The 23,938-nt window shown below is 45.6% G+C and overlaps 1 protein-coding gene across 2 annotated transcripts in view; it reads left to right on the top strand.

Moving 5' to 3' along the window:
• The first annotated feature begins 382 nt into the window (after positions 1-382).
• Positions 383-23,938, top strand: part of LIMK2 (LIM domain kinase 2) — a 32,511-nt gene continuing 8,955 nt past the window's right edge. The window contains exons 1-8 of one of the 2 annotated variants that reach the window (XM_076353172.1): positions 383-454; positions 3,135-3,234; positions 17,182-17,317; positions 18,604-18,713; positions 18,964-19,152; positions 19,630-19,735; positions 20,629-20,825; positions 21,553-21,739. In XM_076353172.1, the coding sequence (XP_076209287.1) occupies positions 439-454; positions 3,135-3,234; positions 17,182-17,317; positions 18,604-18,713; positions 18,964-19,152; positions 19,630-19,735; positions 20,629-20,825; positions 21,553-21,739 (1,041 nt within the window). In that variant the 5' untranslated portion in view covers positions 383-438. Of the gene's footprint in view, positions 455-3,134; positions 3,235-11,662; positions 12,071-17,181; positions 17,318-18,603; positions 18,714-18,963; positions 19,153-19,629; positions 19,736-20,628; positions 20,826-21,552; positions 21,740-23,938 lie in introns of those variants that run through there. The other variant, XM_076353173.1, reaches the window with a different exon arrangement.

The following is a 23,938-nucleotide window of genomic DNA, read 5'->3' as shown; positions in this document are numbered from 1 at the left end:
TGGGCGTTCCGCGAGCGGCAGCGGCCGGTGGGGCCAGGCCGGGCCGGGCCGGGCCCGGCACAGACGGAGGCCCAGCGACGGGAGCCGCCGCGCGCGCCCGCCCGCCGCGGCACGTGGTGGGAGGGACCGGGGGGCGTGTCCGCGCTGTCATTAGTCCTCGCCGCGGAAGGGGCGGGACGGTCACAGGGGAGTAGCGCGGGGATTGGCCTGTGGCCGTGAGGGGGGCGGAGTGCCGATTGGCCTGCGGCGAGGAAAAGGGCGGGGCGATAAGCTGCCCTCGGGGCGGGGCACGGCGCTGAGATAGCAGTGAGGGGAAGGGGGGGCGCGCGCGCGCGCGAGCGCGCTCCCGGACCAGGTGCGGAGTGACCTACCGCGCGTTCCGTAGCGGCTGACGTCAGGCGCGGGCGAGCCCCGGGGCGGTGGCGAGGCCGGCGCGGGATGGAGGGGCTGCCAGGTGAGGCGGCCGGGCCGGGCCGGGCCGGGCCGCGCCTCCGCGGGCGCCGGGGGCTGGCGCCGCCCTCCGTGACAGCGGGGCGGGTGCGCGTACGCGAGGCCGCGGCTCTCCTCCGGCCGAGCGGCCGTTACGCGGGCGCCAATCCGTCAGCGGTGTGGCGGGGCGGCAGGTGCGGGGCTCGTGGGGGGGGGGCGGCCTCGCCCGCGGGGCCGCCGCGCCGCCGGCTCCTGAACCTGCGCCCTGGCTAAACATCAGCCCGTGTCCCTGGGAACGCTCTGGGAGCCGGCCAGCGCGTCCGGCGGGCGGCCTCCGCCTGTTTGCGGCCACACGCGCGGCTCGGGGGCTCCTGCCCGGGCTCCGGTGCAGCGAGCTGCGCGGGAAGGTGCGGAGATGGGGGCGGCTTCCTAGGGCTGCGCCGCGCCTTGCTGCCCCGAGGGCGGCCGGCTGCCGGGCACGGGGTCCTTCAGCGCGGTTGCCTGCTGGGGCCGGCGGGTCGCACTCGCCCCGTCCCTGTTGTCGTCCCGCTCTGCGCAAGGTCCTGCCTTCCCCGCCGAGGCTCGGTCGCCCTCCCGGCCGCGGGGGTTGGCCGGTGCCCGCCGGGGCGGCTGCTGCTGCTGGAGGAGCTGCTGCTTTTCCTCGCTGGCCGCCTCTGTAACATTCCTCCTGTCCTGGGGGACTCGACAGACCTGTTACATTGATTATGTCCGTTTGCTTTTCCTTCGCACTATTTCCTGCTCTGTTTTTCTCACTTCCGTCGCTTCTCCTGGATACTTCAGCAATTTCGGTCGAATATAGGACTATTCGTTTCCGTTCGTGAGCTAATCGGCCTTTCTGGGTACAGTTAAACAGATGTAGCACTGCAGCTGAACGTGAGGTGACTACTACCTGGAGTTCAGAAGCTAATGGGTAAAGCTCTGTGTGATCGTTGTGGAGGAATATCTGTTGCTTTTAGTCAGCTGTGGTGTAGTCATTAGTCTTTAAATAGGATCCGCGGTCTGTATTCACATTTGCATCTTGTGCTCGTGGTGCTAAACAGGAGGAGATGGAGCTGCAGGATGTCTGGTTTGCAGGCTTTTTTGGCCTGTAGAGTGGCAGCAATTCCAGAAGTTCAGCTGACATCCAGGGCTTGTGCTGCTTGGAGAGGAGAGCGTCGGCTGCCTGTGCATTGAGGCACGGGTACACGTGGTTTTGCCTTTTATTTCCAAGCCCATTTGGTGTGCTGAAAAGCAATTTGCTTTACAGAAGAACACAGGTAGTGCCAGCTTTTTCCAAGTTTCTCCTAACCCTTGCTCTGTGGTGCAGATCTGAGGTCAGGTGCAGGTCTCGGTGTTCCAGATAGCAGGAGGGCACAGACACACTCCCAGGTGTGGAGCTGATGCTTAGTCAGGAACTGAAGTAGCAACTTACACCAAATGTCACATTTGAATGAATCCTATCTAGCCCTATAGTCTGCATGGAGACCTTTACCGTACTGCCGAGCTGCTGGTGAGGGTGGTGCTTGCTTGTGGTTGAGCAACAAGCTTTTTCTCTGAAATAGCTATTTGTGTAAAAGGTACAAGGAGATCTTCACCTTGGTTATTTTTAAACGCTGTCATTGACCTACACAGTGGGGTAAAAGTGCATAGAAGGCTGATGGCTTCTGTTTTGTGTAACTTCAAGAAACTTGACCTTGGTATCAACTTGACTGAGCAACTACTGAGTTTTAACGTTCTTTGGAAAATGGAAGTCTGTGGTTAGTGGTTTCCCATCTCTAAGTGCATTTCTTTCCTTATGCAGCCTTACTGCAAGTAAACTTTTGGTAGCAGGAAGAAACAGGTTTGAGATCTGCCCAGCTATGTGACATGTTCCTTGTGCCATCCTGTGCTCATCCAGATCCTTGACTCTTGCTTTAATATGCCCACACAGCTGTTTGGATTTTGGACAGCATTTATCTGTGTGCCAAATGCTCTTTGTGCGCGTTTTCCTACGGTTTTTCCTAGCTTGTATGCATCTAAATAACTAGCTCTCTCTGGGGCTTTATGGCAGTTCTAGCAGAGACTATTATAACTATTTTCTGAAGGTACAATAGGCCGGTAGCATCAACCCCTCTTCTTAAGTCTGACAGTAGTCTGGTGTTGGCTGTACAGTCTCTACAGGAATATTCATTCAAGCGTGTAATTCCTTCCTGGTAGTCAAGTTGTTCTCTACTGAACAAAGTTTGCCTTTCCTTTCTTTCAGCTCTGGGAAATCCAGTTAATTATACAAATGAGTGCAAACGTTATGTGCTGAGTCAGTGGCATGGGGGAAACAGTAGTGTGGCTTCCTGGCCTAGCGTGGTTCTCTGTGGGAATTGTTACACTGGACCAATCTGCCTTCCTGAAATCTCTGCTCTGAAGAGTAGCATAGCTGTAACTGAGCGGTTTTCTGTGAAAAGTCACATTGCTTTCTTCTGCAGAATGTGAAGGAGCGGATGGTGATGTTATGTCTGGAGAAAACAAAATGGATATATAAGATGTCAGGGTTCGATTTGGGAACTCCACTCTCTGGGGTTACAGACTGCCTGGTATTGGCTTAACTTCCTATGTGTGAAGGCTTTCCCATCAGTTATCTAATTTAAGGTTGTTCTTTATCAGGGGTGCAGCAATCCTTGTGTTCTCTGATGTAAAATGGTTGCTGTATGTCACTTTATTCCTGCGTACAGGTGAAGAAGTCTGGAGATGTCTAGGATGTGGGGACAGCATTGCTGCTGGTCAGCGCCTCTACAAGACTGTAAATGAAGCTTGGCATGTTTCCTGTTTCCGGTAGGTAAAACTTTAGCCCGTTAAACTCTGCTTGTGTTGTTCAACTGACTCGGAACCAGGTGGATAAGTACCAATATTAACAGGGAGTTCTTGCTGTCATCTCTTTGCCTGACCTGTTCCGGAGCCTCTTGCAGAGCGATTGCATGCTCTTGTTTGCCGCCGTACTTTAGTGCTTGCAGTAGCACTTTGGAATTGCCTTTCAGTCCCAATAGCTGTCTGACACTGCCTGGCAAAGTGTTGCCATGCTGACGCAAACACATACGGGAATACAGATAAAGTACAAATGAAAGCTCTGATTTACTGGTGGTGGCAGAAGCTGTGGGTTGCACATTCGTCTTCAGCTGCATTCCAAAGTAGTGCCCAGGCAATTTGGATAGCCTTTCGCTTTTTCCATATGTGGTAGGTACAAGGGAGATATCAGGGTGTTGGGGAAAACTGCTGATATGGGGGAGGGAGATCTTGCCTCTTACTTCCTCTCCTTTTCAGACTATTAAGACATACAAACTGATGAAATCTGTCAGATAACATTGCTATCGGCAAGGACAAAAAGGGATTTCTGACATGCTTTTCTTCTTGGCAGTGGAATTAATGCGTCTCATTGGTGTTTCATGAATACTCGGTCCAGTTTTCATGCTCCAGAATCACATTTCTGAAGGGGCCTATGTTTTTGAGAGGAGTTGAGTACCTGCAGCTTCTACTGGCTTCTGTGTTGGCTTGAATCTGGAGAGGCTAATGTTTTGCACACTGTCAAAGCAAATGGGGGAAAAGGAAGCCAAAGTGTGGCTTTGGAGGAGTGTTTGCTGTGCCAAGATAGGCATCTACTGTCCTGGTTTAAAAAAACAAAAACCCAACAAAATACCCCAACTTTGCTGAAGTGAGAATTATGGTTATTAGTGTATTAAAAACCAAAACAAAACATATCATGCTGCCCAAGCAGTGCTAGCTCTGTTGACTTGCAAAATGCTGTAAGTTATGAATGACTTGTTGATAATCACAATTACAGCTTTATATCACTGCAAATCCCGGTCTTTTGGGTTTTTATTTGTTTGAGTATTCATGTTTAGCTATTTTGAGTCAGCTTCTCTTAACCCTGGTTTTCTCTTCTCCCTAAAGAACTAGTATCCTGTTGTTGAGCTTCCCTAGATTCTGCCCGTAGCCAAACCCAAAGTTGTGTATGCTAGTAAGTCTGTCTTTCTTGCCTGTGAACGTATTTCTGTTTTGGGTGGTGATTTGCAAATGTTGTGGTGCTTCTTGCTATTGGGGCTGTTGAGGTGGGTTACAGCTGAGCTGGAGGCAAATCCTGCCCTTATGACACTTTACAGAGAATTTGATATCGTAGTTTATATTGTAAAATGGAAGTTTGGTGGGGTTTGTTTGTTTGTTTGTTTTATACAAGTGAAGATGCCAGCTTTTCTCCTGAGATGTGTAGTAACTTTCTGCATTTGCTGATGTGCTTCTCTCGTGCTCTGTGCTTTTGGCTAGCTCTAGCACCCAGCTAAGCTGCCATGCTGAATGAACAACTGGAACTTGCAGTAAAGGAAGCTGCCCTTCCCTTTTTCCTAGTTCCAGGGTAGGACTGTACATGAAAACAAATTCCCAGTGTGCACTCTGTTTCCCCTTCTTCTATTATCCCTAAGCCATGCTGAGCAGCAGTCTTGTGCTTGATATCCCAAAGCCAAACTTTAAAAAGCCTCTAAGGATAGGAGCCTTTGGCAGCTGGTAGCTGTGAGTTCCGGCAGCTCTTGTGGAGTGTTTTTTACAGTCTTCCTGTGGATTAGCTGACTCCCTGGCCTGGCACATAATTTCTCTAATGCTGATTGGCACTGTTCCAGGCTCGTTAGCTCTGTTTGTTCTTGGTCAGGCTAGGCTGCTGATCATGCTTGGCGCTGGGAGTAGCTGACGTACATGCATGTCTCTGAGGATTTAAGTTTTTTGTCACTTCCCTCCTTCCTCAAACTGCATGTACAGGAGCTTTGTCTCTGAAACATGTATTTTCTCTGGTGTGGCTGGAGGGACAAGCAAATCCCTATTTGTGTATCTTGGATATTTTAAGCGGGTCCTTAGGCTTGAATCCGATGGGTTGGATCTGGCTGAGGAAGTTTTTTAGATGTTTCTGTCACAATGTCTGTTGTGAATTAACTCTGAATGTACTTTTGTGCCTCTGAATTCTGTTGAGATAGCATACATTTTCAAAGGTCGTTGCTTTTCACTGATACACAGTTCCACTGGATTTGGAACTTACGTTGCACAGAACTTCAAACACTACACCAAGAAAGGGAAAGAGAGAAGTGGTAAGGTGTCTTTTTCCTAGGTCTGGATCACTTTAGCTAAGGAGATTACTGGAAGAGCTTTTTTTGACCTAGAGCATGCTGTTCTTATTGCTTTCAGTCCAACTTTTTTCCATATTACAAAATAGAAGATACTGCCTTGAATTATACCTTTGAATAAAGTATTGATACCTGGTATTTTGATGTCCTTTTTTGGTGTTTTGTGTTTGTTTGGTTTTTTTTTTTTTCCCTCCACAGATAAAGACAAATGAAATTAAAGACAATTCCCTCTTTCTGCAGAGGATATTGCATGTTTGAATTGGAGTAGGGTGGGATGAGAAGACCCAGATATAGTGGCATGGTTTAAGATTAAGGACACAGTATTTGTTAAAAATCCAGTTTTGATTATTTGAAAACCATGAATTCAGATCAAGCCTGTTGAATACATCCAGGTGGAAAATGCTTTTGGATCCATATGAAGAAAATTATTGGAAATGGTGGTAGGAATTCCTCCTGTAGCAGGGTGCTTAAGAACTTTTTAGGAAGGAAGACAGCTGAGGTTCAGTTCCTTCCTAACTGTGAAATAACAGAGGATGTATATTACTATGGTCTATAAAATAAATCTAATTCAAGTAGCCAAGCAACACAGGCTTGCTGCAGAAATCTCAAACAAAAGCCAAACCAACCACATCAGAGAAAAACCGTTCACAGTGTATCTTCAAGTTACTGAAGGTGATGGATTACTGATGATTTTACAGTTACAGATTTAAAAATCTACTATTTAGTTTATACCAAAACCAGTTAATTAAAAGCTGAAAACTCATCAGAAGTTTGAAGAGCGGAAAACCTCATCTTCCTTTTTCTGGAAGAGGAAAGGAAAGCAGGGAAATTTTGTATGAATCCAAAATTTTTCATTAGTAAGTCTAAAGCACTGGAGATAATGGTGACCAGAAACTATTAATTCAGTTTGGACAAATATTTCCTTTTTGCTTAATACACCACATTTTTATGCATATGCAATGCAGCTTGACCTCAGGAAAAATCCTCATGGCTTTCTGTATTTTTTTTAATTACATTATGAAATAGTTTGATGCTATGTTAATAATATGAACAACTGTATGACTAATAAGTGTATGCTTTTGATATCTGGCTAAATATATATTAAATCTTTTTATACTGATCAGGGATTACATTATTATATTTAAGTAATTGTAAGCAGTAAGTTGACTTTCCAGTAAAAGATATTGGCTAAAATTAAATACAGTCTTGAAATCATTAAGAAACTGTTTACACTTGTAAAAAAATCTAAAGTAATAAAATTTATTTGTTTGAATCACAATAAAAATTGCCTTATTAGCTAGAGTTAAATCAGTGCACCTGACAGATTGTTTAGGGTTCAGGTGCTTGCACTCTTTTTGAATGTGTTACTCCGTTTCAATTTCTGTTAACCTTTACTGGAGCTAGAAACTAAAACACAAGGAGTGTTGTGACCACCAGAAGGCTGTTTTCCCTAAATGAATACTTTGAAAAAATGGAACAGTTTTGGCAGAGTGCAGAAGAACTCCTGGCTCTGTCTCTTACTGGTATTCTGAAGTGAATTTGAAACAAATTCTCCTTCTGACTGTTTCTCAGTAGTGGAACAAGGTTAAAAGTAGATTCTTCCCAGAATCCCTCATCGCCCGCCTGTTGTGCACTCTCTGCAGCGTGACAATTGTCCATGGTCGGAAAACAGAATCGGATTAGCTATCCGTGCATTGAGGGGATGCCCTAAGCTCCAGGCTACTGAGCAGAAAGAGAACCACTATTAATTTGCCAACTCTAGTGATTTGATTTTCTTACAAAGATGTGATTTTTCTATACTGAATGGCATATTTTGTGTGCTATAGAAATATTTTGTGCTCAGCAAAATTTAGTGAATCACCTTGATTCTTTTTACATTTGGGGGCAGGGGAAGGCAAGCCAGGCAATCTTGTGTTAAGAATGTATACAGTTAGTTAAAACTGTTTTGGCGGTTGCAGGATAAACTAGATGACTTCTGAGGGTATTTTCCAAATCTGTTTTCTGTGGTTCTTAGGATATCTACTAAATTTCAACTTATGTTGAAGCAAGTAATTTCTATGGCTTTGGAATGGTCAAGAAACTGGTCACCTAACAATCTCCCATCACTGCAGGTTTTCAGTCTCCCAGACCACGTCTACTAGCACTTAATTATCCTTAGTGTTAGAAGCTTCTGTCTGCTATCTTCAGAAATCCCCCTTGTTGCAATTTCAATCAATTTCTTCTAGTCCTGTTCACAATGGGCATGGAAAACAAGCTTTTTTCCCCTTCTGTTATTCAAGTAACCTTTTCCTGTTTGAAAGCAGCAATCATGTCTCCCATCAGTCTCTTCTAGACTGAAGAAGCCCTGGACCTAGCTTTTTCTCATAGTCTATTTTCTAGACTTTGGATCACTTCTGTTGGTTCAAACTGTTTGGCACAGGCCGTCATTTTCCAAAAGCTGCTTCCTCCCCATAGACAACAGGACAAATAGATCTACAGTGACAGGATATGAAGCTCAAATGTACAAATGTTGACAAATAAAGATGTAAGCAAAGGTGTGTATTAAGAAGAATTTGAAATGTGGGGACGTTTGATGCTTTGAATCTTCCTTTAGCTTTTCAGCTGTGAACACAGTCAGGTTTGTACACACGGCAACTGAATTTGAGAGCAGGGGAAAGATCAGTAGTAACAAAAGGCAGTTGAATTATGGTAGAAGCAGGAAGACAAGAATCTCTTCTTCCCTGTCTTCTCCAGTTTCTGGCAGTTACAGAAAGCTAATGATAGGGCCTCAGAGGTGAGAGCCCTACTCTGCTAATCCTGCAGACTCCTGGGAATGTCTCTTTGATGGTGTCTCCATCAGCATTGAAATTCACCAGCTCACTATCAGATTTAGGGAGAAATAGTTGCTAAGTGCCTGTTTGTACACAGATCACCATGACTGTTCAAGAATTTAAAAATCCAAAGGAACAATGAAGCACTTTGCAGGTGGAAGTGGCCACATTCCTCAGGGGAATCTATCAGCTAAAGGACATCGATGACGACCCTTTATATTTAAGGAGGAGTTGGGCATTCCAGTCCTTTTTTAGTTGACTTGCGCAGCTTGTCCTTTAGGACATTGTTATCAGAGCAGTATTATATCAAGGTAATCAGAATTACTCACGCAGCCCAGTATGTGGTAGGCTTTCCACATGAGTGAGAAAGGATCCTTCCCGGAGGAGTTTAGCGGTCTGCACAGACAACAGCGGCAAGTTAGGAAGTGAGTGAACATGCAGTGGTGTAAGTGCCGGTCTTATTGCCATATGTGCTGCATTTACAGACCAGAAGTCGCTGCTTCCAAAACCATATAGAATCTATGAATTTTCAATAGGTTGAATTTCTTTGTTTTGCTTCTCAGCCTACACATATTCAGGAGGTCTGCAGCCATTAGGCAAGTATGGTGGAGACAAAGCATCCTAATGTTGTGCTTAGTGATGTTAGGTGCCAAGAAGGCATCACTGTGTTGGTCTGAAGCTCTGCTGCTGCTTAGAAGTAAGATGCAGTGATGGAGATGAGCTTCGCTTCACTGTTCGTTTTAGTTTACTCAAGAACTCTGTGCAAGAGCTTTCACTCAGAGGTATGTGCATATCAAAACGGTATTAGTTTCAGGAGCTGACTCTTTCAACAGCAGCAAAGCACGTGTTACGTGTAAGTGCCTGGGAAGTATAATGAGGTGTTGGGATTGTACTGAAGTATTTGGAATGCCTCCAAACTGCACCCATGCTGAAACAAAGACTTGCTGCAGACTCTTCAGGCATCAAGCAGATGCCTCTTCCCCAGCTTATACCAGTCCCACACGTACCGAAGTGCCTGTCTGTGCCAGGATAAATTTGTGTATCTTAGGGCTGGTAGATATGATGAGCAATACATGTCTGTAGACATGCTATTGGACAGCATGAACTATGTGGTAAAGAGGGTGTCTAGATGTGCAGCCTAACCCCAGCTGTTTTAAGGTATTAATCACTTGAATATCACAATAGCTATGTGATGCATTTCTGTGGGGATAAAACTGTAACAGCTGTGACTGAATTTGCAATAAATTTCATGTGAAGTCATTGTCGAGGTTTTTCATTTGTTCCTTTTTATTTGCTAGTTATATTTTTCAGACTTCTTTCTGGCAAAAATTACTGTACAATTCTAAACCATAGTAAGGAAAGCAACCCCTTGTGATGGCTACACGTTCGTAGTGGAAATGCTGTCAGCGTTTGCAAGAGAGAAGATGCTGATATCTGACTTCGGTTGGTGAAAAAGAAATTTGCTTCGGTGCATTTTGGCCCTCAGAGATGGTATCAGTAAAATTACATAGAAAAGGTCCCCACACACACCTGTTTATCAGCATTTTTGAAGTACAGTCATTCTGGCAGGAATTCAGATCTAGAAGGTATGAACACATTAACACCTTTTCCAGAGCCCTTTTATCAGAGCTATTGTGTTCTCAAATAGGTCATAGAGACAATAAAAAAGGCAAGAAGTAACAAGAGAATTCTGTGTAGGAAAAAGTAACTTACTGGCTGCTGCTGGGGCTTGCTGAAAAAGTAAAATCATTTTGATAAGATGTTTCCTGTTTAAATAGACATTTGCCTATGTGTCCTTTGGCTTTAAGGAAGTCTCAAACAAAATCCCTTCCCAGTTGCTTAGCTGTCTGGGTGGTTTTTATTACTTTGAAGTTAGGCTTTATCTGCTGGCTTCATTCACAGACTAGCTGGCTGCTTATCACATCTGTGGATCAAATCTTCAAAGGTTTTGTCTAACGAGTTGGGATTTATGAGGTCACGTGGAATCCCCCTTGGAGGGAGTTCAGCCCATGGCAGCAAAATTGCGGGGAAAACCTTTTGTCTGTAGGTGATACTGGGCAGGGGAGGGGCTCTGCGATGCACTGGAGGTATGTGTGTGTGGTGGGGTGGTGCTGATAGCCAGGGAAGCGTTGGATTGTGAGCGCTGGCCCATTTTCAGCACGCAACATATAGAGAATGTGGGAGACCAGAGTGCATTCCTAGACACAGACTCACCGTGTTGCTGCTTCCAGTAGAGCTGTGTGAAATGTCAGAAGGAATTACACCCATGCTGGAACTGACAACCACATTGGGCTCTGCAGCACTAGGCTTCACTGCACTTTTACAGCCAGGCTTAGAAACTGCACTGAATGGGTGAAAATGATGATTTCTCCCCCCACCCGGAAAGGTGTCTGCTTATTAAAAGTAAAAAAATTTAAAAAAAACCCAAGAAAAAACAACCCAAAAGGCTGCTTGGCTTTCTGCTTACTTCAACAGCGAGCAGCAGCTGTCAAATCTGCAGCCAAGACTGCCTCGTCCCAGCCCCAAGCCTCCCTTGAACAATATGCCAGCTGAGACGAGCATCTCCAGTAAAAGCACATTTGTGTACTCTTGCCTCTGGAACATAGCATGATTTTGAGGCTGTGTTCAGGCATGCCAGGCTTTGCTGACTGTACAAAAATGGGAGGGCTCGGTGCAGCAGCATATGTTTGTTGCATTTCTGAGTGTCTCGCAAACAGCTTTAGCTGATTAGGCCACTAGAGATCATGCTTGGCTTCAGAGCAAGCAAAATGATATAACTACATGTGCTGCAAGCAGGAGAGAGTACTCGTCCATGCTGATTTATACCTCAGCTTCCATTCAGGAGATGAAGATTAGGTTAAAATTGCAATGATCTCTGTTAAAACAGCATTGGAAAGAAAGTTATTTTTCCTTGGATGAAGCACACTGCGAGTTACCTCCTGCAAGAGAACAAACAGATTGTAGGTACTGTGAAGGTAGTATAACCCCACGCACTGTGAGGGATTTAGGAAGGCATGTAGTAAACGTTAATTTGATGTGTTTGGAGATGTGGCTAGTTGTCTTCGTCAGACTCTGCCTTCCTTGACTTCTCCATCAGAATGTGCCCCTGCTGCAAAGAGCAGTTTCACGTTTATGCACTTGGCTCTTACTTTGGCAGAAGCTGCTATCTTTCAGCACTTACTAAGGCAGCCCCTCTTTGGATCAAAGCTCCACCCCTTGTGAAGAAGTAGAGCTTATTCAGCCTCCGTAGCCACACGCTGTCCTCCTGCAATGGCTCCTCCTCCCTTCCCACCCTTGGGTGGAACCAGAGAAGGGAAAACTTGACAATAGTTAGGCAGTACAGCTCGCAAGAACTATTGCAGAAGCATGTCCAACTAGCCCGGTTAGCAGTTATTCTATCCTTCCCAAGGGTGCTGCTGCTGCTGAGTGCAGGAGAAGATGGTTATAGCCATGGGAGCCAGGAAAAATCTGAAAAGGAATGAGCAGCCAAGAGACCTGGCATTCCTTGGGCAGCTTCAAAGAGAGTTGAAGTATCTGAATCAGCGCAAGATTAAATGAGCACTGGCTGCTGCCATGTTGGCAGAACAGAGCTGTTCAGAGGCAGTTGGACAAGTTTGTGGCTGAGCCGGTTTATCCAGTGTTGAAGATGGGAAGTTACTTGTCTGCCCCAGCTTACTTCGCTCCCAAGGATCCCTTTCGGTAAGTCTTGTGCAGGATTAGCAGTGAACCTTCAAAGTGTCGTTTTCCCCTCTGTAATGCTATCCTAAGCAATTAGCGTGCGAGGCGTGAAGAATGAGGTCCAGTGCTTGTGTGCAGGGAACAGCCGGACTCAAACTGGGATCCTGTCTTGCTTTGAGGAGGCGACGGGGAAGATTCTTATCACCAGCCTCTTTGCAGCTCTCTGGCACAAGGGAACGGCACCTGTGTCATGAGGCAGTGTCTGCGTAGCCCAGGCAAGCAGGCTCCCTTTCAGAGCAACACTACATATGCCACTTTACCCCATGCCCCTGTGCTTTGCTCCACTGCCAGAGGAATGAGGTTACTACGGCTGCTGCTGCTTATGTCTCTTCCAAAGCTACTTGTGCTTGGGCATAGTGCAGGGTGAGGTGAGGTGCTGCTGTTGCGAGTTCAAGAAGGTGATGTAATCTGCAGTGAGGCAGTGCATAATCTTGTTTGAGAAAAGAAATCAAGTACTTTGCAGGTAACTAGGGACGAGCAGCACACTTTCCTTACATGGAAATGATTCTTCTCCTGTGATATTTTGGTTTATATTAACAACCATTTGTCCAATTGAACAAATGAGGCTTGAGAAAGGCAATAGCTACAGAATAAGTCTTTGATTGATTACATCTCCACAGTGAAAACTGTTAGTGGGGCTGAACACAGCCAGGATGGTGACTGACGCTGATGTGCTGATAAGGTGAATGGATGGGGAAAGGCACAGCTTGCAGTTTCATTGTCTCCCTCCTATCCCCTCCACCCGGATTTGCTCGTTATTGATCCTGTTCCTGCAAACACTTTTGTACTCATTTGCGAGTAAGGAGCCTTTTGTTAAAACAGTCTAGGACAGGAGTAAATACTGCTGCGCAATTGCTAAGCTGCTTTAGGCAACTTTCTGAAACAGCATCTGCTTTCAGAAGAAGGAAAGTGAGGAGACATTCATTATTTGTAATATGTGTAGGGCATCATGCTAAGCCATAGATACACCTTCTCCTAAGAGTGTGGAAATGGTTTTGCATAGTCAGAGCTTAAACACGCTTGTCTTCTAGTACTTAGTCTGTTTTCTAGCATCTGTTCTTCCTTGTCTAGTGTCTCTTATGTAGCCAGTGCACACACTTCTGCTAAGTCCGGGTGAGAAGCCTTTGGTTTAGCTACGGGCTGGGGTTATGTTTTATTCTGCAGCTTTCTGTCTACGTGACTGTCCTTTCCCCGGCTCTGCCTGCAGAATTGAAACCACAGCTCTTTCGAGCCTGTCTAGCGTTAACTGATCTAGCCTGACAGAGTGTGTGTGGGGTGCATTTTATTAATGAGCCCTTCTCAAAGGGATCTCTCTCTTCAGTGCCAGGGAAGTCTGCTTCCATGAGGGTATTGGCTTTCATTTAGATGTAAAAGAGATGCCACATCAATTGAATCTCCCATCTTGCTGAAAACCAGGCTGGTTACCTGTTGTGACCTGATCCTCCTACCACCCCCCACAAAACCAAGTAGCCATCAAGCAGCGATTTGTGAACTCTCTGCACCTGCTGTGCTACAGAGCATCAGGGCCACTGCACCCAGATGCTGCCTGGGGTTCCTGGAGGATGGCTATGGGAGGCAGATTAATTTATTCTTTACAGCCAAGGCTGGGAAGCAAAGAATCATAATGTATGGGACTATATAATCAGAGCAAGGCTCTGCAGCTCTGAAAATGGTGGCTGGACAGCAAGAGGAAACATGTCAAGTATGGCTGTTACCAGTCCTCCAAGAAATTTGATTACCATGCTTTGTTACTCTGTAATAAGAATAGCAAATCATCTAGGAGAAGATTAGCGGTTTCTAATCTATAAAAGACAGAGGAGCAAGAAATCTTCCTTTCTTTTGGTTGTGGTGACTGGCAAAGATTAGCTTGCTTAATACCTGTAGAAGTAATTGTATTCCTGTCTCAGCTGATGTGAGTCCTGGCAACGGCAGTGCTGCAATGCCATGCACTCTAGTGAGGAGGGAAAGGAAGGAGTGGTAACTCTTGTATCTTCTGTGATAAAATTCTGACAGATCTCTTCAATCAGAGTCATGTGGAATAATCATGTGATGCCTTTATCATTTGGGCGAAGGCACTGAAACAGTTGAAACAGGTCTTGAAACTATACCTGTGTGCTGTCAGCCAGTTCTCCACACCTGACAAATCTAAAGCCTTTTCTACATTGCAGAATGCATGGTAAATAACAGAAGGTGCTGCTTGGCAATACGGGCCATAGCCATGTCCTCTTGCTGGCAGTGATTAACGAAGTAGCCAGTTAGACCCATTACCAGCATCTAGCCTCTTTGGGGCTGATTGCTTTGTTCCTGTTGCCTCACTGCCCTGGGTGGGGTTCTGAGCCTTGAGCTGCAAACTTGTCCTGCCCAGATTTGTTTAATTGCATAGCAAAGAACTGACTGCTTGCTGGCTCCACCCCCTCACCTTCATTTTGCTATGGGTGTGTTGCAAATTAGATACCAGTGCTTATTTCCGGATGGAAGCAAACTAATCGAAGTGCTGTAAGGTTGAAGTCAAACCATGAAGAAGTAGGAGAAAGGTAAAGGGAAGACAAAAGTACGTGATCCTCTGGAGCCTATCTAAACAGAATTGCAGTTGTATTGCTTTTGCAGAAATTTTAGATTTTCTTAGGGAGAAAAAGGAGTGATTGAAGGTGGTGAGGGTGAGGAAGGGAAGGTGTTGTGCTTAAAAACAAATAAATAAATAAATAACCCACCTGCTTGGAGAGAACTTAGACAGAAAGCCAGGTCTTGAAGTCCTGGTGGAGCAGTCTCCAGTATTGCTGTCTGTATCTCAAGTGCAGGTCTGGTCACAGCTCCCTGTTTGAAGATGTAATCACTCTTGGAGCACGCACTGGTACAGGCATGCACGCAGAAGTCGGATAAGTCTGAGGCATGCGATTTGCCTGTGCTGAGCCAGATGTTCCTGCCACAAGGTGATAGAAATCTTTGCTGTTAGTCTCCACTTGCTCTTTTCTCCCTCCCACTCACCTACTTGATCATTCAGCGTGGGGTATTTACTGCAAATGAAAGCCAAAGGGCTAGTGGTTGAAGGCAAAATGTATTGCAATGCCCTCTAGGTCTCTTGCATACCATGAGCAGGGTGTAACCATGACAGTGCCCCAAGGCTGAGGCTGTAATGATGCATGTGCCATGTATAGCAATGTAAGTTACTGCTCCCCCTGCCTCAGCCAAAATTGGCAGGGCCTGTTGCATGTGCTAGAGTTCTTTCCCATCACTGAGGAAGGGGGGGGCCGGGGCAGGATTTGGAGTTCCTCAGCTGGGAGAACAAACACTATAAAAGCCAAATACATCAGAAGGAGCAACTTTCCTGAGGGTAGGGTACGGCACTAAATACCTCATGAGGTATGTTTTCCCCTAAAACCATAGGCTGCTTACAAGCAGCTTCACCTTGTTGCTTTGCAGTCTCTTGAGATGGAGCAAATAACTCTCTCCATGTTGGAGCATGACCAGCTTCACATATCATCACGCTCATTACAAGCTGGTGGAGTTTACAAGGAATGCCTTTGGCACAAATAAGCTTTTAGGAAGCTTGTGAAAGGTGAACTCAACAGTAGCTCTCATCTTACACCTAGGAGCATGTAAAAAGTGCACCTCCACTGCCACTAGCTGACTTCAGTGCATTTGGTGCTGTAGAGAGGCCTGCTGTCTGGGAGGGCACATGCCCACCTAAACCCCCACCCTGGTGCAATGGGTTCCCCTCCAATGTAGTAACTGAGACAATTGTTAGGGTAAGGGGCAGAAGAAACTCTTCCTTCCACCTTTGGGAAAGCATCGTGCTGATGATGACATTGATCCTTGAGGTGTTTCTTTGGACCAGTTATTGGTGACTAACCCGTCTTGGATTCTGCACTCAGAAATGGCCAATACCAGACTAATTTTCCTTTTAAAGTCTGAGAACATGCTGCCCAGGGCTAATGGAATAATCTTTAGTGATGCGACTCCTGTCTGTGCCTTATCTCTCCATTAAGTCACACCTCTGTGCTGCAGACGTTAAACTCCCTTGCCCAGTGCATCCTGCTGAGGCAGGATTATTTTGTGTTCAGGAAGCCTGAAGATCAGGGTTCTGCTTGTGATTTGCTAAAACGATATCTGCAATAGAATTGCTGCATCCATTGCTGCTGCATTGGAAAAAAACATTTCCTTGTTTTTTTTTTTTTTTGGGGGGGGGGGGGAGTTGTTTGTTTGTTTGTTTCTTGGGGGGGGATGTAGATAGAGGATTAATAATGGTTGCGTGTTAAAATGGGAGCTGACACTGATATGTGAAGAATTTTGAGACTCCCTTCATGAAATTAGAGAAATAGTTTTGTTTGAGGGGTTTTTTTGGTTGGTTGGTTGTGGGTTTTTTTCTCATGCACTGTCATCAGCAGAAGGAAAGGGAGAGCAATTGGTAGGGAGAGGTGGAGGACTTTCATTGCAATTAATTGGTGGATGCAGTAAGTATGTGGAGCTCAAAGGATGAACTGCTTTGAAAACTCTCCCTCAAATGGATAGTGCTGCAGTTGACTTTTTGGGAGAGGTCTTCTTACAGAAGAATAGAAAGGCTTTCCACAAAGGTTGGTGCAAAACTGGCTTTGTGTGGCATAGGGAAGGGGATCCTGCCTCTCTGCCTCCCTTCCTAAACTGGCTGAGGAGACAGGTGCTCTGGCACAAGATGGTGTGATGCTGTAGAAACACTAAGTAGAAACGTAGCAGAGCTATCTGTGTGCTGGGCCACTCTGCAGCTGGAAGCTTGCACGCAGGAAGAGGGAGAAAGCAAAGGAGCAAAATTTGTAAGGCAGAATTTATAAACCTACTGATGTGTTTTAATAAATGGATGGGATTTGTTTTAAACTTTGGAAGCTTGGTGGTGTCAACCTCTCCTTACAAACCTTGGTTTTGGTGCTAATTTTCAGTTGAAAAAGCATTGGGAAATGGAGGGGTTTAGTACATCCGTAGCTAGAAGAGCTGGTGGTGAGCTGCTGCTGAATGTCTGTTTTCTCCATGCAGGAGAGGAGCTTTTCCATTGATTTGTGACTTGTTGCCAACTGGAACCTTGTTCCTTTGTTTCCCTCAAGGTGCTCTGAATGTCAGGATCCCCTCACTAACTGGTACTATGAGAAAGATGGGAAGCTGTACTGTCACAAAGACTACTGGGGGAAGTTTGGGGAATCCTGCCATGGCTGCTCTCTGCTGATGACTGGACCAGTGATGGTAAGGACTCTAAAGGACTCCTGCCTGGAGGCAGGACATGCCTGTCTCCAGCTCCTCGTACTTGGTTGGGAGTTGCCCTAGCTATTCAGATAATCAAATAAACTGAAGGTAATAGTCTCTTTGCTACTCTAATCTCCAATCAGAGATTAGAAATGAGGCTTGTGTGTCAATCTTCTAGATAGAGATGAATTTTAAACGGGGGTAACTCTTAAAGGAGGGAGTTGTGAGGATCTGAAGCATATGAACGAAGAAAGTAAGGTGCTGAAATGCACAGGCATGAGAAACAGAAAGGTGATTAAGGGGACATCTGTTCAGTTTCTGTAGCATAGTGCCTCAGTGTCTCCATGGGGTGATTTTCTGCTGCACTGCAGAGTCAAAGCTCTCAGCTCAGGATAAGCAGCAGGTTCTGGCTTTGGGGAAGGTTGCCATCCAAGTCCCACCTGGACTGTGGCCAGAGTGGTTTTCTGGCTGATGGTGTCTTGAAGTAGTGTTAGTCCCAATTGCTTTGAAACATTGAACTCTGCCTGCACAATATGAGGCTCATCTAAATGTTCTGCTCCTTGCCACAACCTTGCAAATATTTAACCTTTAAAACTGTCAAGAATGAAACATAACCATTATTTTTTTAGGGCCTAAATAAAAGCAGCATGGTACTCAGTAATATGATTGCTACCTCAAAGGGAAGTACTGAGAAAAGCGCAGACAATTTGTCATTGCCTGCAGAAGTCTTTGCAAAATACTGTCAATAAGGGAAGTTCTCACAAGGAAAATAGAAAAACAGATCAGTGAATAAAAATAGTCTTTAAAGGTATTTTGTTGTCTCAGTCTCAGCTCGCTCTTTTTTTTTCTGTCAGCTGCCTGGTAAAGTATCTGAATTTGTGCATTGCCTGTCTGCCAAAAAAAAAAGCCCTTTCAGCTTTATTAATTCAGGCGTAACGTTAGTTATCTTGCCAAGAGCAACTGAACAGGAAGGTTTAATATCTTGTTTACTAGTCTGCAGCAGACTATCAACTATTTTTGATAGTTGAGCAGCTGCCAAATATAGCAGAGGTTCCCGGGACACAAGCTTTGCTTTGCATGTTGACATGGTTGTTTCAGAGAAGTTTTGCAATCAAGGTGCCAAGGATGGGGTTCAGGAAAGGTAGAATGGGCTAATGTAACTCTCCAGTAAAAAACTGCCACTTGACTTTGAGATCTGACTGAACATGTTAATTAGAGAGGAAAGCAGTAACTGCATCTGCTGATGGATTTTGGCCCTACTAAGCTACTCCCTTTTCTGTCTGTAGGTGGCTGGCGAATACAAGTATCACCCTGAGTGCTTTGCTTGTATGAGCTGCAAAGTGATCATTGAAGATGGGGACACTTACGCACTCGTGCAACATTCCACTCTCTACTGGTAAGACGGAGCTGCATGCCCTGCCACAGAGTTGCTCCCTGCTGTGTATGTAAGCCATGTTTAGCTGGCTCAGTGTGGTTCAGCCAAATGTTACACTAAGGAATGCCAGGAAGCTGCCTTTTGAGGGAGGGAGGAAGGAATGGAGTAAGCACTAAAAACTATAGCTTATGGTCAATGAGAGAACTTAGAAGTGCGAATTTGGCAGGGAGGGATAGGACACTGCCATAATGACTTTCTTCACTTCTTTTAGTGGGAAATGCCATAACCAGATTGTGCTGACACCGATGATAGAAAAACACTCCACTGAGTCTCTGCGTGAGCAGCTGCCTTATACGCTGACCCTCATCTCCATGCCGGCAGCTACTGATGGCAAGAGGGGGTTCTCCGTGTCTGTTGAAGGTGGCTGCTCCAGCTATGCCACTGGTGTCCAGGTGAAAGAGTGAGTATGACAAGGTTGTGTGCAAGGTACATGTCTGTGCAGAGTGAGCTGGTAAAAATTTTGCAGTGCTGCTGTCCTGCCAGCTGCTTTAACTGCTATGGGGATCTGTCTTGGCACAACAGGGACATATGTTGGCTAATAGCCATTTGTGTTTGGTCTCCATTTTGCTCTTGTGACGACCTTAATTGATAACTTTATTTCGCAGTGATGTCTCCTTCACTGAACACAAAGCATTTGGCGAATTGTAATGAACTAACAATTTTTGCCATTGGGCAAATGAAGAGCTCTCCCCAAACCAGCTCAGACCTAAGCGCTTGGTCTAATGGTAGCTCCCTGTGCTGGTAGATTAGCACTGTTTTATTTCAGAATACCAATATAAAGGGAAGCATCAGAGATCAAATATTTCTTATAATTTTGGCTAAACTGATGGCTAAACGACAACTGACTTCCCACACACACTGTAATTCCCGTGTTTAGAGTTAACAGGATGCACATCAGCCCAGATGTCCGAAACGCCATCCACCCTGCAGATCGTATCCTGGAGATTAATGGAGCTCCTATTCGTACATTACAGGTGGAGGAGGTGGGTAGAGTTCTGTTCTGAAGCCTCCTTCTCATCTGCCTTCCTACAGTTTTTCTGTTTCTCGGCACCGTTCTCCCACCCTACATACAGTGTGCGTACACCCATAGTACTCATGCTGACAGTAGGAATAAACATGAAGACAAGCTTTGCTACCCCTTCCAGCTGAAGAGGAAAGTGTAACAGATGGAAATGCAATTACGATGCAGTTCTGATTTTGTGGCATTCAAACATGAAGGGAGGTAATCAGAAAAGCGTAGGGCTGTGACATCTCAGAGGACAGAGAGGCTGTGAAGACTCTTCATGTATTGCTAGTGAATTCCACTGTTCTGATCCTTTTAGAGGCAACTGCTAATAGGCAAAGGCTCAGCTGATCCTAGGGATGAGTTTCCCACTGCAAGAAAAGTATTCGATGTCTGTATTTACAAGTAAATGCTTTATACAGATATCAGGTGATGCTGCGAGAGTGTAGTGAGACCACCATTACCTTCACTACACAAGGGTTTTATTTACTGTTGGTGCTGAAGAGAACATCAGGAGCACAAGACATCTCTCAGATAAATCTCCATGTAGCTTTTGCAAAGCTGTTTTTTGCAGCACTGTTCAGGATGGAAGCTTGTGTAGTTTTTGAACACTTCTCAGAAAAAGAAAAAAAAAGTGTTTGGTCATTTGTAGCTGACCAGAAAGAAGAGGATTTGGATAGCATAAGGAACTTCTGTGTTGCTAGCTTGATTTGTCTGGTAGGCAGCTGTGGTGCGCACAACTAAACCACAACTATGGAGTGATCTCACTGAACTCTCTACTCTGATTCCTGAGGGGCATTCTGCTGTGTCTCTATCTCCTGTCATTTGTGTTCCTCCTGTCTGCTATCGTCCTGTCCTTTGGTTTGATTGCAGGTGGAGGACTTGATTCGCAAGACAAGCCAGACGCTTCAGCTGCTGATAGAGCACGACCCTGTCTCGCAGCGCTTAGACAGGCTTCGTTTGGACTCCCGTCTTCCCACCCACATAAAGCCGCCCATTTCCCCACGCTCCCTCTCTCCGCTGGACATCAAGGAGAATCTGGAAGGAACACTCCGACGCCGCTCCCTCAGGTAAAGACTTGGAAGCGCTGCCTCTGATCTAGCTTGCCTTTGCCCTGTGCCACCTGGCTGGGCTGCTCTGTGCCTAGGCCCTGCGATTGCAGATGACTGCAGAGACGTGACTCATCTCTGATATGAGCCTTGGTATAAACCACTGGCGAAGCAGTGGAGAGCTTTAGATTCTGCTATTGACATGTGCTCTCTCCATTCCCTTTCAGGATGGCAAACTTTCCTTAATAAAAATAAGGAGCTCTACTTTTAACATAGAAAAGCTACTAAGTTTTACAGTTAGAAAATGTAAAGGTCGGATTTTTACCAGCCTTAAATGGCTGGGGAAGAATGTGTCCTTAAAAGGAATATGGCTGAGACCTGGGATTTGCGAAAAATCTTGTCTTCCTAGACTGGGGCACTCAGTTGCTCATTTAGTCATTTACCAGTATTTTAATCTTTGTTTAGAGATAGCAAGTGCTGTGTCTTCACAGCTTCCTCCTCCTGTGCACAGAGCTCCACCTCTGACTGACAGTGCAAGATATGTGTTGTTGTTAGGCAGCTCTGACTTTGGAAGCTGTTCTAGGTTTGTAAAGAGCTTCCATGGTGCTCTGAGAGCATCTGGCTTTTGAGATATGAAGAGCACTGAAGCACATCTAGAAACTGGTCCCTTAGGGGCTAATGATGGGATATGTTGGACCAAAAGTTTCCTGGCAGCTTCCCTGATCTTCCTGTCTCCTTTGTTTTCTAGGCGAAGTAACAGCATTTCTAAGTCTCCTGGCCCCAGTTCTCCAAAGGAACCGCTCCTTCTGAGCCGTGACATCAGTCGTTCTGAATCCCTACGTTCCTCTTCTAGCTGCTCCCAACAAATCTTCCGGCCCTGTGACCTGATTCATGGTGAAGTACTAGGAAAAGGATTTTTTGGACAAGCAATCAAGGTGAGGGAGGTCCCCAAACATTCATCATTTACTTTGATTACAGCAACATCTGCCTATCTCGGGATCCTTCGCCACTGTCTCAGTGGCCTTTGCCCTGCTGATAGTGATCGGTCTTGGAACTCACCTGGCTTGTTCAGTGAGATCCATTTCTCTGTTTCATTCCCTGACCATGAGTGTCTCTGGCTGCAGGTGGTTTTGATTTTGTCCCCTTTGAGTGTCAACCTTGGCCATACATACTCATCTCCTGAGTTACATTTAGAGCTCCAGAGTGCCTGTGTCACAGCAACCACCTGGGTGAGGTGGGGAGAATGGGGAACAAACTACGCTTTCTCTTACGAGCATCTTTCTTATGAAGAGGTGCATTCAACTCCCCAGTATGGCATTTCTCACTTACTCTTAGTGTGGTATGCTTGGGGGTTTGCCAGGCTGATGTAATCAGCCATCTCTGAACCCCCAGCAGAGCCTCAACGGCTTGTCAGTGTGGTGATAGTGGTCAGGTCTTACATGACTCTCACAATTAAAATCTCCATTAACAGCAGTTCTCTTGTATTTAAGCTCTCCGGTCTTGACTGGGGGTGATTCAGCAGCTCCTATCCTGGCATCCCTGACAGCATCAGGGTGCAGCTTTCTCTGCCTTACCAAGGTGCTGTGAGCTCCTCAGTACTCGGATTGCTATTCACCATGTTATGGGACTTCTCTCCTTACACCTGTATAAACTTCAGGTGTCCAGCCACCGTATTAATCTCATGCTTCCATGGGAGGTGGTGAGCCAGTACTACAAACCCAATGCTTTTGATCCATACTAATGAGCATATTTCTCTTCTCCTCTGCTCATAGAGAAATAACAGGTCCAGGTAAGCAGAACCTTTCCTCTGTCGCATGCTTTTGTCATCTGCGTCCCCACAGTTAATGGCACAAAGGCGTTTCTTTTCTGCTCAAATTACCCCATCGCCATCCTGTTCTGGTGCATGCTCTGGGAGTTAAAATTGCCCTCTTGGAGTTTCATGATGACACTTGTTTCAGTTTTGCTGGTATGTCAGCTTAAGAATTCCACTTAGCCTTGTCTTGTCTTTGTCTCTTCACTTCCCTTTATCGTTGGGTATTGGATGTCCCTGGCTTTCATGTCCCTGGCTGAAATGTGTAGTGTTCCCTGGCTCGCTACTTGTATAAGGATGCTTGATTTCAGATGGGAGCAGAATGTTGTACTTATGCTTCGGTTGTGTTATTCCATGCATTTGCATTCCACTTATATCAGCCTTGCTATGTCCCATGGTTCCAAAAAGAACTAGTGTGCCACAGTGTTTGCGAGAGCTCATAAGCTTCATAAATACTATAACTGGGTCTTGTGTTCTGGATTGCAGTTCCGGAGGTTTTCTGAAAAGGCTTTTTATTTTAAAGGGTATGAGGCAAAAAGTGACATCTTTCTTCAGTTTCAGATTGACTGTTTTTGATGCAACAAGCACTGTATCTGGTCAGAATAGTTCCCTTCTGTTCCTAGAGAGGAGGTGGTTGTTTAGTTACCTGGAGATCTTAGGGAGACTGAGCTGTCCAAGTTAAGCAACTGAAGGGGAGAGGATTTCCAGGAAAACCTGCTCATCAGAGTTGGGACCCTTTCTACTCACTCATGCACACCATGCAAGCAAGGCAGAGCTGGTTAAAAGAAACTCTAGAACACAGCAAAATGCCAGGAACTAGGTGGACACAGGCAAACAGCTCTGAGGAACTGGAAATGCTTTCCTTGTCGAGAGCCAGGAAATTTATTACCTGATGTTTATGGTGGATTTCTGTGTATTTGCCACCATTCTGGGACATTCCTTGCAGGTAGCAATACATTGCTCCCAAGGAGCATGGTAAAATAACTGCTTCCTGCCTTAACTGAACAGCCTGTACATCCCCGTTCCGCTTGCACATGAGTAAGTTTGATAAGCTCATCAGAAACCATCAGGCTGCAGAGTCCACATAAAACCAAAGCATATAGCAATGTAGTTTGGGGTTGTTTGGTTTGGTTTCTGATGCAAGTGAACGTTGATTCCTTTGCTGATACAGAATGTAGTTCTTAGGTTCTGTGTACAAAATGTGAGCATCGTGCTGGGCAAGTACGTTCTGTAAGGGAACTTGAGGCATGCACAAGTATGGAACTGATGCCTTCAGAGGCTTTGACAGCATGTATGCATGCTCAGCCCTATGCTACCTAAAATG

The sequence above is a fragment of the Aptenodytes patagonicus genome, chromosome 15 (genome assembly GCF_965638725.1).
Source record: "Aptenodytes patagonicus chromosome 15, bAptPat1.pri.cur, whole genome shotgun sequence".
NCBI classification, from domain to species: Eukaryota; Metazoa; Chordata; class Aves; order Sphenisciformes; family Spheniscidae; genus Aptenodytes; species Aptenodytes patagonicus.
This window is presented reverse-complemented; position numbering and strand designations above follow the sequence as displayed.